This window comes from Poecile atricapillus, chromosome W (assembly GCF_030490865.1).
Source record: "Poecile atricapillus isolate bPoeAtr1 chromosome W, bPoeAtr1.hap1, whole genome shotgun sequence".
NCBI classification, from domain to species: domain Eukaryota; kingdom Metazoa; phylum Chordata; class Aves; order Passeriformes; family Paridae; genus Poecile; species Poecile atricapillus.
Genome location: NC_081288.1, coordinates 13539817 through 13556940, shown reverse-complemented (window position 1 = coordinate 13556940; position 17124 = coordinate 13539817). Strand labels below are relative to the sequence as shown.

Sequence of the window (17124 nt, the reverse complement as noted above, 5' to 3'; positions counted from 1 at the left end):
CATCATGTAATCAAAATTCTGACATCCTTCCTGATTTCTAGGTACATTAAGGTCATTCCCAGCTCATGTTTGAGGATTAATTTGGTGTAGTCTAATTGTGTAACTTCTTTCCAGAATGTTGTGGATGGTAAAACTTTAAATTAGCTTCAATATCTGAAGATTTTCTCAATAGAAAAATAACCTACTCAGACATGTAGGTGTAGAATCTCTTAACTTAGAGAACCCTTGAAGCAGAAATCACAGGAAATTTCTACATCATGTTTTTTTCTAATAATCTCCCCTGATAATTGACTGTTTGCCTCTGTCAGGGGCCAGTAATAAATGCTGTGTCAAATTAAAAATTTTGGCATTGTGTTTTTTGCACGTTACTTCTGAGCTCTGCATTTCTTTGTTTGCAAGTTCTTTAGTGATTGCCATTATTCTCTATAGTTAAAGCTACAGGTTTTAAGAGATCCATTTTCATACTGTTAGTGTTTGTTGTCAAATGACTCTATTTAGCTTAATAAAAAAATGGTTATTGTGGTTCATTTTCTAAAACGCTGTTGCTTCACACTTTTGTTATTAAAACCTTCTATTCATATAAGTAAAATTTATTAAAAACTAGAGATCATTGGCCAAATCAGTACTTTTAACTGTTTCAAATAAAAGAAAAATAAGTTAGTTACTTTTTACAATTACTCACTTAATTATTCACCCTAATATTGTTGTTAGCATGTAGAAGTAATGGACAAAATTTGCGTAATTAAAATCTTTTCTTTTAATTTGTTCTGCAGTTGGACACTGGTTCTGTATGGGTTTATACATACTTGAAATGAACTACCAAAGCTTTTACCGTGCTCACTTTAGGGGGAACCATTTTCCCTCTGAAGGGGGTGATGACTCCTTTAGCCAGAACACAGGCAAACATTTGTGTTGATCTCCTAAACAAGTTTATTTGGAAGTTATCCTTAATTAAATTACAGATGTCTGCATGGTGTTTGAAGTGCTTGGGCATCATCTTCTAAAATGGATAATCAAGTCCAATTATCAAGGCCTTCCTATCCGTTGTGTAAAAAGCATAATTCGACAGGTAAGTTTTGTTAATCTTTTAATTAGGTTTTTCCACAATTGTTAGCAGTTTGAAGGTTAGAATTAAGGATATTTGAAGTGAACTTTTACTACTATCTAAGATAATTTTGTTTTAATCTCAAGTTTGCAAGAGCATCTTAATGAGTAGCTTGCACTTCTGTATATGGGGGTTTTTGGGGTGTTTTGTTGTGTTTTTTAATTGAGGTTTCCTACAATAAGGGAGTTTCCTGAGCTGCTTCAGAGAATAAAAAGCTGAAGCAATGAGTCTTTCATAGAAGTTAAGTACTCACATTAAATTTCAGTTTTGTTTGGCATGTCATGCTTCTAAATAAAATCTGGAAAATACATGATCATAACTGTGGAAAATAAGAATACTATTATGATGATGATGGTAGTGATGTACAAAATGGTATCTTTCTGAAAAATGAAAATAATCTGTTCTTTAAAGAAATTGCTGTCTGTCTGTATTTAAGTTTTTGTAGAGTCAGACTGTTAGCAAGTTGAAAAACTGCTGAACGTTTCATTGGGATATGTTCTTTAAAAATATATTATTTTGCTAATCTGTGAAAATCAAGTTGCTGGGAGGTGATTTTAAGGAGAGGGTGTTTCAGCAAGGAGAGGGCACCTATGTAATACATCATAGAGTGATTCAGGATGGAAACTACCTGAAAGAGCATCAATTCCAATCATTAACCCACTGCCATGTCCACCCCTAAACCATGTCCCTAAGTGCCACATCTGTACTTCTTTCCAATACTGCCGTTGGTGGTGATGCCACCATTTCTCTGGGCGGCCTGTTGCCTTGGCAGCCTTATCAGCCCTTCAGTGAAGAATTTTTTCCTGATATCCAATCCAAACCTTCCTTGGTGCAACTTGAAGATACTTGCTCTGGTCCTGTCACTTGTTACCTTGGAGAACAAAGCAACCCCCACCTAGCTACAACCTCCTTTCAGGCAGTTGTAGAGTGAAGTCCTCCCTCAGCCTCCTTTTTTTCTACAGACTAAACACCCCCAGCTCCCTGCATCAGACTTGCACTCCACACCCTTCCTCAGCTCTTGTTGCCCTTCCTTGGCCATGCTCCACCACCTCCATGTCTTTGTCATAGCAAGGGCCCAAAACTAAACTCAGGATTTGAGTTGTGTCCTCATCAGTGCTGAGTACAGGGGGACAATCAGTGCCCTGGTCCTGCTGGCCATGCTATTGTTGATCCTGCCAGGATGCCATTTGCCTGGCATGCACAGGTTCATGTTCAGCCACTGTCAGCCAGGACCCCAGGTCTTTTTCTGCTGGGCTGCTTTCCAGCCACTCTGTCACCAGGCTGTGGCACTGCCTGGGGTTGCTGTGGCTCAAGGGCAGGACCCAGCACTTGGCCTGATGAACCTCACATAATTGGCCTCAGTCCATCATCCAGCATGTCCAGATCCCTCTGCAGAGCCTTCTTGCCCTCCAGCAAATCAACTCTCCCACCCAACTTGATGCCATCTGCAGGTTTTGCATGGGTGCACTTGATCCCCTTGTCCTGGTCATTGATAAAGATATTAAACAGGACTGGCCCCAGGACTGAGCCCTGGAGAACACCACTGGTCATGGCAGCCAACTGGATGTAACTCCATTATTCACCAAGCTCTTGTGCCAGGTGTCCATTCAGGTTTTTACCCAGCAAACAGTGCACAGCCCAGCCAATTCTGCATTTTGGGAGGTAGCTGGAAGTGAATTGGATAAAGGCTCTGAGCAGGCTGGTCTGATTCTGAGGTTAGATACAACTTTGAAGGTGGCATGACTTAGGTTTGAATCACAGTCTTCCAACCTGAATTGCTTTTTGAATATAGACAAGGGTAATTCAAGCATTTCATACCTGAGAAAAAAAGGAAGAGTTTAGTCCTGAAAGATTAAAAAGCTTTTATTTTTGTGAGACTGGAATTAGCTGTTTGGACTAGTGAGAGTGGCATTATTTGGTAAGGCTTTCAGGCTGCTTATTAAAGATAATGTAGATATTTCTTCTTTTTCTACTTGGACAAAGCTTGTGCTACACATGTTTTAGAAACTGATTTCTGAAAGTTGAATATGAAGGAATTCAGTCATTGCACTGGTGTTATTGTACATCAAACAGTTTTGCTTCATAAGCTTCTGTAATTCTGTGCTGCAAGGGAAAATTGTGTGCTTTTGCTACTATTTGGTAATGTATTTTTTTCCAATTTTTGGGTATTTTTGAGCATTGGGATAAAATCAGGCTTATTATAAAATGCAGCTGAAGATTGAGCTTCTTAGTAAATTCAGTTGCAGTTTCAAGCAGGTTTTTAAAAACTCCCTTTGCAATTAGGTGCTTCAGGGTCTAGATTACCTACACAGCAAGTGCAAGATCATTCATACGGATATAAAGCCAGAAAACATTTTGATGTGCGTGGACGATGCGTACGTGCGCAGGATGGCTGCTGAAGCTACCGAGTGGCAGAAAGCTGGTGCTCCTCCCCCCTCTGGCTCAGCAGGTATGAACAGGATATTGAAATGCAATGCAGTAAACATCAGTATATTGTTGCTAACAGTATTTTGTTCAATGAAAATTCACATTTTAAATAATTGCATGTGAAAAGTGCATGTCTGTTTAATTCTTATTCCTGCTCTGGAAACTATCAGAGTAATGATTTCTTTTTGCAGGTTCAAGTTTTTAGGGTTCTCAAGTACAGAAAAAGATTTATTGGTATAAACTTACTCCCCTCCCATCTCACAAGCATTAATGCCTGGGTTTTAGTCACACTGGAGGCTTGCCTCTCTAATATTGACAACAATTAATAATCTTATCTAAATTATATCTAGTTCTTTTACAAGTTCATCAGCATCCTTCTGAAATCATCTGCCTTTTTGTCTGTTGTGACTTACTCTTAAGATACAATGAAAAGTTTCACATTTGTGGTTTTTCACTCTTAAAAATGGAATTTAATGTACCTAACTGAACTCGTGATAAGCCCATTTTCCTAGGGATATAAAGTGTTTTATGTTAAGCTTGCCAAGAGTTTAGATAAGAAGTGTACCTTATGTTTAGCTAGGAAAAGCCAAGGTAAAGAAGTTCACAGGAAAAAGCAAAGACAAGCAAGGAGGAAGTGTGGCTTTTCTGGTGATTTTCTTTTTAGTACTATATATTTTTAGTACTGTGGTTGCTACTAATTTGCCAATTGAGCACATCAGCTACAGGCAGTGGAGAAGTAATTCGCTTTGTAATATTGTCAGAAGATATATCACAGATTAAAGTCTGTGATGTGTGCTAAAAACACATTCTATATCAGGAACAAATACAGTGGTCAGAATCCATTTCACAGTGTTACATATTTTTAGATGAAAAATCGTATAAATGGTGAATATGTTATATTGAATTTGACATAATGTGTAATCACAGAGATTTTATGTTATTTGTGTGGGAAATAACTTGATTTTGTTCATGCTGTCTTTATATTGCTTTCTGACATTAAAATAAGTATTATTCTAAGGAATGGCATTCTTATCACATTTCGTTCTTAGCAAATTGTAATTAAATATATGGCTTTCCACACAGGAGCTGAAGACGAGTTTTCTTTACAGCATTGCAAGAATAGGTTGCGTATAATTTCCTTTTTTATAGCAGTGCTCAGGTTTAAGAATCTTTTCAAAAACCTTGCCATTTCAGGGGTATTCAAGCAGATTTTTCCCTGAGCTTAGCAGCAGGATCTGAACCTATAAAACAACCCTGTATTTTATCTGGCATTCCTTAATTGCCATAGGCCTGTGCATCTGGAGAGGTTTGTGAGAGGTTCTCCCCCGTTCAGTTCCTCATGCTCACTTTCACTTTGCTTCTGTCTCCCATATTTGGTTATTTCTGTTGGTTTTGATCACAAGGGGGAGGTTTTACGTGGTTTGTGGTGCTCTGTGTGTGTGGCAGTCAGCATTGCAGTCTCATCAGACCCAGTCACTGATGGGATCCTGCTCGAGGTGCTTTGGAGAGGCCCATGCTGGAGCTGCTTTTTCTGTGATATGGTCTGTTTTTTGCCTCAAGCACTTCTTCATGCCTCCAGCCCTAGCAATCAAACTGTCTTGTTTAAGAATAAAAAGCATCAATATTTGGCTTTTCTGTTGGATACAACACAGTTGAACCTTTGTCAATATTCCCTGAACTATTTAAACCAGTGTATACCTGCTCTGCCAGCTGACTACATACATTTAATCTGTGACAGCTCTGCAGTCATTTGATGTTTTCTATCCACTCTTTATGGTTCAGCCTTTTTTTTTCTAGTTTCATAAACTCTGCCAACCACAACACAGTGAATACAGATAGCTGCTAGCTCCCTTCAATCACAGATGCTTTAATGGAGACATCAAATGATTTCAGGCAGCACGTACTTGTAAACAGTAAAAAATCTGGCTAACAAAGTAAATGTAATACTACCTTATTTAGTTAAGAATAATTTTTAATTATTTCTACTAGTTTTTGCTTTTATAGAGTTGTTTTTTGACAAAGAAAACCTTCATTGTATTTATAATTTATTTTTTGTCTTTTTAGTGAGTACAGCTCCACAGCAAAAACCTGTAAGTATTGTTATATAATGCAATTTCACTGCCTTATTTTCAGTGTTTCTCTGTGTATTAATATGTATTAGACTGTTAGTAGCCTTGACCCTTTTTAAAAGCTTCCTTTGAATAAAGCTTTTATCTTTCAAAGAACATTTTTCTTTTCATGTCTCTGACCGTACCACTTTTAAGCACAGTATTTCTGTGATGGAAATTCTCACAGACACGTAGTTCTATAGCTGTGTCAAACTAAGTTAAGCATTGCCATTTTCTTCTCTTGAAGAATAATCCATTCGTTCAAATCCTAATGAAAATGGGTGAATGCACTAAATATTGTGCATTGCAGCTGTCTTAGGGGCATAAAGGCCTTAATCATCAAGGCCTGAAAGTTGAGGCAATTTTATGAGGTTTGAAAGATCTCTTTGCCATATGCATATAGCAAATAACCAGTGGTAGTACAGCTGTTCAGAAATATCTGTGGTCATACCTGCTTTCTGTGTGTACAGAACATATATAATTTCAGTGGTTTATACAACATGGATGAAAATGATTAGGATTGTGAAATGTAATATCTTGTTTAGACTATCACATGGATTTTTATGAAAATAACAGGATTAACAGATAAACCTTTGAGGAAATGTTTCTCTCTGTTCCTTGTACTTTATTTTTTGATTATATTATGAGGATTTCTTACTGTGATATTTAAACAATGAATGAAAATTGGATAGATCTCATTTACCAAATAGTAAAAATAGAAGCCACAATTCAGTTAAAATGGAAGGAAGTATTTCAGTCCAAGCTCTGGTATGTTCATTTCTCATTTCCTTGTTGTTGTACCTGAGTTTTTCTATCCTTATGCTATATAAAATGAGAAACTTCATAATGGTCATCTTCTGTTTGTAATTCATATGTTTTGGGCAAGAAGGGAGTAATAAAAATGCTTTTCTTTTACAAGAAAATAGAACAACACAGGTTTTATTTGAAATTCGCTGTTTTCAGTCTCTAGTTTTCTCATGTCCTTTTCCTCAGAATACTTTTGCTGGTTATTACCTGCATTACACAAAGGGAGAAATCAGGTATTAAATTTATATGCAAACAACTAATATGATACCTGGTTATTTTCCACATGCAGTATCATATGTTAATCTGGATTGAAGTTTAAGATTATTGTGTTTACTCAAGATTATAGAATCATAGGGATTTTATTATGGCATCTTAGATGTATAAATGTATTTTGCTCTTGTATCTAATAAAGACTATGTAAAAATATGATTAACTGTGTAAAATTTTGGTGGATTGTTGCCTCATATAATCCTATATCATTTTTGATCTGAAGTAAACTGGAAAAAGCAATATAATTACTAAATTAGTTACCATCTAGTATTTTCAAAAAAATGGTAATCAAACTGTAAATGAGTTTGATGTGAGATACCTTGAAAATAATTAATTACTTCTTTTTCTTTCTTTGGTATTAATATTTCAGGTTGGAAAAATATCCAAAAACAAAAAGAAAAAAATGAAGAAAAAACAGAAGAGGCAAGCTGAGCTGCTAGAAAAACGCCTGCAGGAAATAGAAGAACTAGAGCGGGAAGCTGAAAGGAAAAAAATAGAAGAAAATGTAACCTCAGCTGTACCATCAAATGAACAAGAAGATGAGTACCACCCAGAGGTGAAACTAAAAACAGCTGATATAGAAGAGGTAGTAGATGAAGAACCTGGAAATGATGATGGTTAGTATTGCTTGTTTTTATTGATCCTGAGTTTACTGTTTCAGAGGGGAAAGTAACAGTGCAGTGTTGCATCTGGTGCAGTGAACAAAATCTCCAAACTATCCTAGATCATTAAGTTAATTTTCTCCTGTAGCTAAAATTTTAACTACAAAACCTAAAAAGGCAAAGAAAAATCAGACCTACTGCAGAAGTGAAGAAAACCATCAATAGCAGTCTATAGCTATAAACAACTCAAAAAAGCACATAGAAAATTCAACAGAACAGTCACCATGCCACATTAAGTGGAATAACTGAGTATCCTGGTGAAGCAGAAGAACAATAAGATACATTTTTCTGTATTATTGTAGTAGTTGGAGTCATCATTGTTTTCGCCTTTTCTTCTTACGGTATTTGTTTTAATGATCTATCAGGTAACAATGATTGCAACAACTTCACTAAAATTTTTGATATGTCTTGTTAAAACTCCTGTTCAGCCCTGGTGTCTTGGACCATAATCATTATGGTTCAGCTCCATTCTGGCTTCCCTGATTTTCTTGTCGGCTCTTCAGTCCTGATAAAGATGTAACTGCTGAGACTGTAGTTCAGTTTGGTTTGTTTTTGTTCTACTCTTACGGAGAATTTTCCTTCTTCTATGATGACTCCCTGTTGACACAGATGGAATTACAGATTTTTAAAAGCTTGCTTTCAAGGCCTCATTCATCTTCCCTTCATAACATTATTCTCTTCTGGGTTGTTCCCTCCTGAACCACTTCCCATTGTTTGTTTTTCCAACAGCCTTACTAGTCCTTTCTTTTGCCTTTAGTTTAGATTTTAAGGTTTGCATATTTCAGTGATATTCAGTATTTCCTTGTTAGGTAGTGTCAGAAGTCAGGTAGTTACTGAAGAGTTAAAAATGATGAATGCCTAATTTTAGTCTGGTTTATTGATGTATGATGTAATATGTTGCTTGCTGAAATTTTTCAGGTGAAGCAGAAGATCAGGATGAAAAAGAAGACACAGAGAAGGAAAACACTGAAAAAGATGATGATGTTGAGCAGGAACTTGTCAACACTGACTCTACAGACCCTAAGTGGATAGAATCCCCCAAAACAAATGGCCATATTGTGAACGGCCCTTTCCTATTGGAACAGCAGATTGAAGATGAAGATGAGGAAGAGGAAGAATGTCCAAATCCAGAGGAGTATAATCTTGATGATCCAAATGCAAAAAGTGATTACTCTTACAGCAGCTCCTATGAACAGTTTAATGGTGAATTGCCAAATGGACGTCATAAAATTTCAGAGTCCCAGTTCTCTGAATTTTCAGCGTCAGTGTTCTCTGGGGCTCTAGAGTCTGTAGCTTGTGGTTCTGCAGTTTCTGAAGGATCAACTGTAACTGAAAGAGAGGAGAGCAGCCCATCTCATGACAGGAGCAGAACGGTTTCAGCTTCCAGCACTGGGGATTTGCCAAAAAGTAAGTGTTCTTCTTAATGACTTTTATCTGGTAGCATGGGTGTGTATTGTATTAAATAAAAGAGGGGCAGGTAAATGGAATACAGTACAGAGGCAGTGGTTAGGTTAAGAAAAGATTGTTTAAATAAATGAGATTATTTTTCTGGCAGAACTGTGGTTTGTGGATTATTTTCCACTCTAGAACTTGCTTTTAAGGGCTATTAGATAAATAAATTATCATAGAATAAATATTTGCATTGACAAGTTCGTTTACATGTGAAAGAGAAAAGGAAATCTGTAGTTGCAAATAAGCATCATTCCTGTAGTTTAAAGGTAGAAGATGAGCATGAGATGGTGTAACCTGACGTCCTTTGATAACAAGTCAGTAATATACCATCTTTTAAGCCCAGTAACCTTTATTGTTAGCTTGAAATGTATTTTTCAAAGAGAAAATTACCTTTTCTTAAATGGACAAATGAAATTATAATCTAGTGTGATTGAAGTGTGTTCCACTGCTTGGCACTTTAAATTGTTTTAGAAAAATTGTAGCAAGTTTGAACTTATCTGGCTGCAGCTTCTATCTGTTACTTCTTGTCACATCTTTTCTCATATATTCTTCAAATATTAAAAATTCTGTTATATGCTGTGTTTTCATTCATTAATTGTTCTTTCTGTATCAAACAGTTGCTGTCTTAACCTTTTATTAATACTCAACAGGGCATATTGCCAACCCTCAACTCATGATGGCATTTCTATATTCAGCATGGTTTTGAACATTTAAATTCTGGCCATCAATCCAGAACTTTTGCCTGGAAAGCCTGTTTGTCTGTAAATCCATTTGAAGACATGGAAGATGAAATCTTGGTGGTGTTGTAAAGAGAAAAAATGCAAAAAGAAAGAATGGATTTTTGCCATTGAATTAAATAGCTTCAGGATATTACACATAGATCTTACTTATAGTGCCGGTGGTTAAATGATAAATACATGGGTTTCAACTTCAGTAAAGAAAATACTAAGAGACTAAATCTGTAAGTGGATAGAAGAAAATGGGAGCTTAGGGAGAACATCACCAAGCTTGCCATCAGTGATGATCTGTCACAGATGAGGTTACTAAATTTAAATAGAGCTGCATTGAAATATGCAGTCTGAGTGTAATTCTTGGTTTAAGACTTTAGAAGAGCAATTCACACAGTTTATTACAGGGTCTGACAGGTAAGGTAAAAAATATGAAATAAAATACAGCTCAGTAGAACTGCATTTCTGGAAGATCCAGGCAAATAAACCTTCTAGTCCATCTCCTTACACTCTGAAGTCTCTGAAACAATATAGAGGAGGTTCCTACATGCCTGGTAGTTTCTTCTTTTGTTCTGCCAGCTGTATATAGGCAGAAGAACTCCACTGCTGTTTTCCTGGGGTGCTGTGTAAAAACCTCATGTCTTCAGAGATTAAAGCCACTTTTGTCCTCATGCAAACAGCTTACGTCCATAGCTGGAGAAACAAACTTATTTATTCCTTCTTGATGTTATCCCATCAGTTCACACACATTTCTTGCAAAGAAGGAAGACAGACATTAAATTCAGTGGTAGTTTACTTTTTTTGAAAAAAGAGGAAAAGCTGAATGTTACAGATATTAATGGCATCAACAATAACATTGAGTATAACAGTAATAAAACAGAGAAGGTATTTAGAAAGAAGCAGGATTTAGAGGCTATTTAGTATTTTTAAATGGAGCTACATAATTTTTCACCATATCTTTATAGTCCTTTTCTTGTACTGAAGTAGACTTTTATTTATTCCTCTTTCTCTAGGCATTGCTATGTATTGTTAAGTGTCATGGTATTGTCTTATTTTTTGGGATACTTGCCTTATTCGGTGTACAGTTTGTGTTCAGTGGATGAGCAGTTTTTATTTTTTTCAAGTTTTCACTGCATGACCAAATGCCCTGAAGATGGATCTGTAATTTCCTCACGACTCTCCTCCTCCTCTTTCCAGTGTTTGAATGTTTGCCGAGTACATTGTCATGCTGAGACTGTGAGAATTAAGGTTATATTTCTTAGTTTTTATAGAACTAGGACACAGAAGTGTTCAATAATTTTGTGAACAGGTTAAGCTTATTTGGGTGCTTTTTTGTGAGTACTTTCTAGAAAATACACTTGTTCTGACTTCACTTTCAATTGTGAATGATCTGTGTTTGTCAAAGACAGAATACAAGAATTCATCTTTCAGAAGAGACAGGATTTAAGCATCATAAGCTTTTAGGAAAACAAAGAAGTGTAGGCAATTCCCTATTACCTGCTCAGGTCTCTTAGGAAAAGGTTGAAGAAAGCTGTTGCCTAATGCCATATTCAGATGTCTTAGTCATGAGGCTTTCCCCACACTTCATTCCACTTTATTTACTGCAGTCCTTCGGCAAGACATGTGGGAAGGATTTCTCTAGCATTGTCTTTTTATTTTTCTTTTTTTTTCAAAGACTGCTGAACTGAGGTCCTTAAAAAAATTACACTGTACTGTGCAGCATATTTTTAAAGGAGGACTCTAATATTAAGAGTGTCTTACTTCTATCCTTATGCTGGTGCTTTTTATAAAAGTGAATCTTGGACTCCATTCCAGCTATTTTAGAGGGCTTTTTGTTGAGGTCGCTGCCCCCTCTGCCTTTTGCTGTTTACTTCATTCCTTCTCTCCTCTGGTGCACCCTGCCGCTTTCTTTTCTGGTTGGCTAATACTCGGTGCTCTTATGACCCATTCAGGCTTCCTGTGCCAGCAGTTGAAAATCTCCATCTGATTTCAGTCACTCCTGATTCACCATTAGACATCCAGTATTTTCTGTCCTTGTCCCATGTCTGGTGTATTTTCCTCTTCCAAGTATTTCACCAGTTTATCAGATCATTGCAGTCAAAAGTGCTTTTTGGATCTTGTGCCTCTTTCTTATGTTACCTTCAATTTCCAAGTTACACCTTGTAGCTCTGGGACAAGGAAAGAGAGACCAGTCCTGTGCTTCCCTGTGATTTGTGATACCTGGTTCTCTCTTGTGCCTTCAAGTCATCTGCTTTCTTTCCAGGGCAGTTTAGGAACTAGCAGGTGGAATGTCAAAGCAGAGAAAAGCAGAACCTCTGCTGGTCTTTGTTAAGGTTCCTGTGTCCCAAGAGCCTCTAAAGATTGCAGAATTAAGCAGATTAAAGTTCTTCCTTCTTAGTCTGGATCATAATTGATGCAAGTAGGACCTTCAGAGAACTTTAAATGCTGAATTATTGTGAGAAGGATGACAGCCCCCTAGGCTCTCAAAGTGGCCAGGTTTTGGTGAGTGTTTTACCCCTTGGGATAGGTTTACAACCCCTCCACCCCCAAAAAAACCAAAAGAAACAAAATAAAAAAAAACAACAAAAAAAAGGGGAAAATCCAGCCAGATTTTATTTACTGTAGCCAGGCATGGAAGTGCAGGATTTATTTTCTTAACCAAACTGTTCCAAGAACATATCTTTCATGTGTGTAGTGGATGAGTTCTTGGAGTCTGAGTTTTAACGTTTTCTGTCTGAATCTGTTCTGGGAAACATATACATTGATTTTGCTTAGAAGTTCCTCTGGATATTGTAGTAATAGTCATTTGGCAGCTAAAGAACGCAAAAAATTTACACTTGACATGTATAAGGATATTTAGAAATCGGGCTAAGAAATCCTATTTATGTTGCATTAATTTCTTGTAACATTCAGCAAATTATTTTGATGTCTTCAGTGTATGACAATTCTGAACGAAGTGTCAAGGCAAAACTGCTTAGAGATAATGAATAGTAGGCTTAACATACTAACTATTCTGCATTTTCCTTACATTTTCCTTGCATTAGCAAAAACTCGTGCTGCTGACTTATTGGTGAATCCACTGGACCCAAGAAATGCAGATAAAATTAGAGTTAAAATTGCTGACCTGGGGAATGCCTGCTGGGTGGTAAGTGTAACTACATCATTTCAGCTGTTCACTATTTAGAACAGGTCTTTTTATAGTCCTTTATTTCCATTAATGTGGTTCTTTCTATTTTAGCATAAACACTTCACAGAAGACATCCAGACAAGACAGTACAGATCCATAGAGGTTTTAATAGGAGCAGGTTACAGTACACCTGCTGATATCTGGAGTACAGCATGTATGGTAAGAACAATGAAATGTGCATTTTAAGAGTAAAGCTCCTAAAAACAGTTGTTTATTTAGTGAGGAAACCTGATGGGGATGGTTTTGACATTTTGACACAAATACATTATCGTAAATGTTGTTACATTACATAGCTGCTGATGATTTCTTCCCTTTCTTTCAATTTCTCTAGCCTTAATCAAGTGGAAATATTTGGGAGATCACATCTAATTTTCATGTGATGCATTTTAAACTTGTGCTCAGAAATATGAAAGTTCAGAGAGAAAATATGTGTGTATTTTGAATGACAAAATGTAACTGAAAAAGTACAACTGCTTTTTTCATTCCACTATTAGAATCTGTGCTACTGTTACCTGCGATTGCATTCCTTTTTCTTGTGTAAAGTAGCAAAGCAATGAAATACTTTAAAATGGTGCCAAATGCAGTGCAAACACGGATCAGATTAAGCTTGGTTCTAAACTTTCAGGAGAAGGAATTCATTTTATTGGTGTGAAATATGCGGTAATATTCTCTAGAATTAGTTTTAACACAGAACTGAAACTGCACTTTTTAAGAGTCTTTAGAGAACAGAAAAAGTGAAGACTCAATCATGCAGCTTTCTGAAACACTAATATCTCTTTGAGGATGAAGCTGCATGCATCTTCTCATTAAGATAGTATGTATTTCCAAAAAACAAATTTAGAAATACCTTTGCCTATTTTAAAAGCAAAAACTTAATCAAATCTTTATACTTTACAAATACATGTCTGATAAGAATAAGTGTGTGAGGAGGAGGAGAAGACTCAAATACTAGACACAGTTTGCAGGCGTGGGTGATAAGAAGAATTACACAGCTCGGAGGGAGAGGAGGAGGAGGAGGAGGATTGAAAGGAACATAAAATCCTACAGATATTGTAAGTTCAGCAGGCCATGTGTTCGAAGTAACTAACCCATAAGTGAAATTAAAGTATATTTTTCTCTGGGGCTTAATACTACCTGTTCCTTTAGTACACAGAAAACCCATCCATTTCCAAATTTACTCTTTGGGACAAAATGGAGAATTTTTCTATTATATGGAAAACAAAGCATGTAAAATATTCCAGTTTGTTCTTTAATTCTTTTAATTATTCTTCTCTTAACTAACTACAGAATCATTATAGAGACTTTATTCTGTTTCCTACTATTTTGTAAACCTCAGCTGAACTTGATAACCTTTTATTAGACATCCTGCATTCATCCTTAAGTTGTACCTATTGCTGCTAATTTTATAGTCTCATATAGTCTTTTAATCTTGCAAGTCTCTTAATCTTAAAAAGGCACATAAAGCAAGCTGAAGTATATCTAGAACTGTGTTATAAGGTAGTGGGGTACTAAATAGCAGTATCACACCTAAGGAATATAATATTCTTGCAATACTTGGGGTCGCCCAGCCTATTACAACTTCTCGTCCATGTTATGTGTTACTGCTTTCTTCAAACTCAGAGAAAGAAAAAAGCCTAAAGCATCAGTGCCACTGGAGGTATCTTAACTCAGAGTCACAATTATGTATAAAATTTCAGTATTTTAATAAGGAAAATGTTTTTCTGCTTTTTTGTTACATAAGCCTTGCAGATAGTAAAGCATTTGAGGCAGAGGTGCTGTAATTCTGTCTTCTGTCACAGTCTTTAGGTTTCTGCCCTTAAGAACTGTGGTAGAAATTTTATAATATTACAGCACTGACATACAGTTGTTGAATTCAGTTGTCATCATGGTACAGTTATGTAAAAAATAGAGAGCAGCCATTCAGGCTCATAGAAAAAAAATTAACCATTTGAAAACCCCCATAATCTGTTTGCATTGCTGTCTGCCTGATCAAATTGGTCAGGCCACTGGGGATGCTGATCCTGTACAAGATGGAAAACATATCTTCAAGACTCTGAGGTACGATTGCCTTGAAGACCTTGATATCTCTTTCTGCAGAGGACTTGTAACAGAGATTAATGGCCAGGAAGGCATTCTTGAGGTGGAACTGCAAACTCCCAAATAACTTACTTAGGCTGTCTTTGGAAATTATGATGTGAACCTCTCAAATCCCTAAGGAAGTCAAGAGCTGTGAAGTGCCAAAGTGTTGTAATGCCTCTACAGCCCAACTTGCTTTCTCAAATTTGGTTTCCTTGTTGTACCTAGATTTGGTTCAGAAAGTGCCCTCCTAGGTTATCTTGCTCTTGTTTCATATTTAATTCACTCTGTTCCATGTTTATTGTGTTTTCAAAGGGATTGTCCACTGGAGCAGGTGGTGTTTATTTTCAGCCAAAATACAGCTCACTGTTAGCCTTGATGTCCAGGACTCCCAAAGGAGAGCAGAGGCAACTTTGCTTGTACAGGTCCTGAGTCATTAAGGACATTTTTAGAAGCCAGTACTGTGCAAAATGAGTGGTCCAGCAGTACTTCCATTACTCTTTCCTTGGCAACTTTCCATCCATCCATCCTTTACTTTGTGTGACAGCACCAAGCACACATGAACACTGCTTAGCTTGCAAAATAGAAGATTTTTTTCCATGTATTTTGTACCCACTGCTCTGATATTCTACCTCACATCTCCATTTAAAAAACTGCAACAGAAAAGGCATTTCTTGGAACTTAGTGTCTACAGGGCTTCTGTGTCAGAGATTTATGTGTATATAAAATATGCCAATCTTTTTATTTGTCCTGGATTATATGGAGGATGACTCAGAATGCTTGGTATGACTTGGTCTTGTGCTTTGTAGATCTCCCTTTGAGCCTAGGGTTTTTACTACCTTTTGCTTGCTAACGAATTACTCTGGCTCACTGAGGGTAGCACTGACCATGAGCAGCCCAGCTACTGGTTCTTGTATAGGCTTGTATTTATGATCTAAAGTGTGTTAAGGACAGGAAGTTGTGTTTTCTCTCAGCAGCAGCAGAATGTCTTTTTCCATCATACCATTTGCCTGTCCATTTTAGACAGTCTTTAATAATAAGGAAGAAGATGAGGTTTTTAAACAGGCCCTGAGCATGCCAAGCATCTGTGTTCCTGTGTGCACAGCAACTTTCAGAATATCCCCTTATGAATTTTCTGGGACATGGTACGTTGTGTCTGAGTGGAGAGCATTCCTTACCTTAGTTTGGGATGGCTTTGTCTAGCCAGGAACTTGATGGTTTTGATTCAGCTTCCAGGAAGGAGTAGTCCAGTTTTATTTGCACTGACTTTAGTATAGGACTAACCAGTTTCTGATCAGGATTACTGGTGCTGGGAGTATGTAATCAGAGCCATGTAAGGGCTCTACCCAAACAGCAAAAGAGGGCAAAGTAATTCAGTGCTGCTAACCTTGCAGTGCTGTTTCTTTGGTGTTATGTCAGTAAATAAGTACCATTGCAAGCTAGCAGCCTGTGAGCTGCATCTTCTAATTTTAGATAGTTTGGCGTGGCCCAGTTCTTGTGCCCCAAACTTCTTTGAATCAGGTTTAAAGGATGAATGTGAATATCCTCAGACCAGTACTAGTCCTCTGCTCAGGGGATCTGAGTTGCAGAGTTCTCTAACAAAAAACAAATAAAGGAAGGGAAGAAAAGAGAATGATGCATATTTTTGAAAGCTTATAATCAGTGCATGCATGAAGTGCTGTGAAAGAGGTTAGATGTCAGTGGGCTTTTCCAGACCATGGTGGAGTTTCGTGCTTGTTCAGGGCTTGGCAAAGAATTCCACAAAGTGTAACTTACATCTTTTTCTCTAGACTTTGGTGATCTTAGTTGGAATGATTATTGCTGTCATTTGCTGGACATGCATAAGTTTGGTTAGGGAAATTGTACAGTGCCATTTTTGTTTTTACAGTGTAGCCTGTTTAAGTGGAATACTCAGGTGCTCTCATGGAAAGCTAGACACTGAGAATCTCTCCACAATTTACTAAATTCTAGAAGATGTTCCCTTCCTGTACTAAGCCCTAATTTAATTCTGCCAACAGGGAGGTGCATCTCTCATTTTCACCCTAAAAAGAGAATAGATTGTGAGCCAGCAGTACCTTTGACAGGATTGAAAACACTCTTGATGATTTAGTTGTATTGGTTTGAATTTCCACATTAACAGTATTGAGCGGGTTGCTTTCTTTAGAACAGAACAGACACTGGGTGATTTAGCATTTCCTAAATCCCAGAAAACATGGAACACAGCACTCCACTGCTGCTGCCAAGAAATCCTGGCAAGATAAGGGAATTAGTACTGGCAGACAGCATCCCTTTGTATTGCTTC

General features: G+C 37.0%; 1 protein-coding gene across 7 annotated transcripts in view; it reads left to right on the top strand.

Annotated features, from left to right (window-relative positions):
• LOC131592199 (SRSF protein kinase 2) overlaps window positions 1-17124 on the top strand; it is a 129679-nt gene that overhangs the window by 98016 nt on the left and 14539 nt on the right. For all 7 annotated transcript variants that reach the window (XR_009280534.1, XM_058863547.1, XM_058863548.1 and 4 more), the window contains 7 exons: window positions 963-1069; window positions 3389-3554; window positions 5597-5622; window positions 7088-7334; window positions 8298-8786; window positions 12604-12704; window positions 12798-12905. Coding sequence is in view for 6 of the 7 variants with exons in the window: in XM_058863547.1 (XP_058719530.1) it covers window positions 963-1069; window positions 3389-3554; window positions 5597-5622; window positions 7088-7334; window positions 8298-8786; window positions 12604-12704; window positions 12798-12905 (1244 nt within the window). In the remaining variant the exon portion in view is untranslated. The remainder of the gene's footprint in view (window positions 1-962; window positions 1070-3388; window positions 3555-5596; window positions 5623-7087; window positions 7335-8297; window positions 8787-12603; window positions 12705-12797; window positions 12906-17124) is intronic.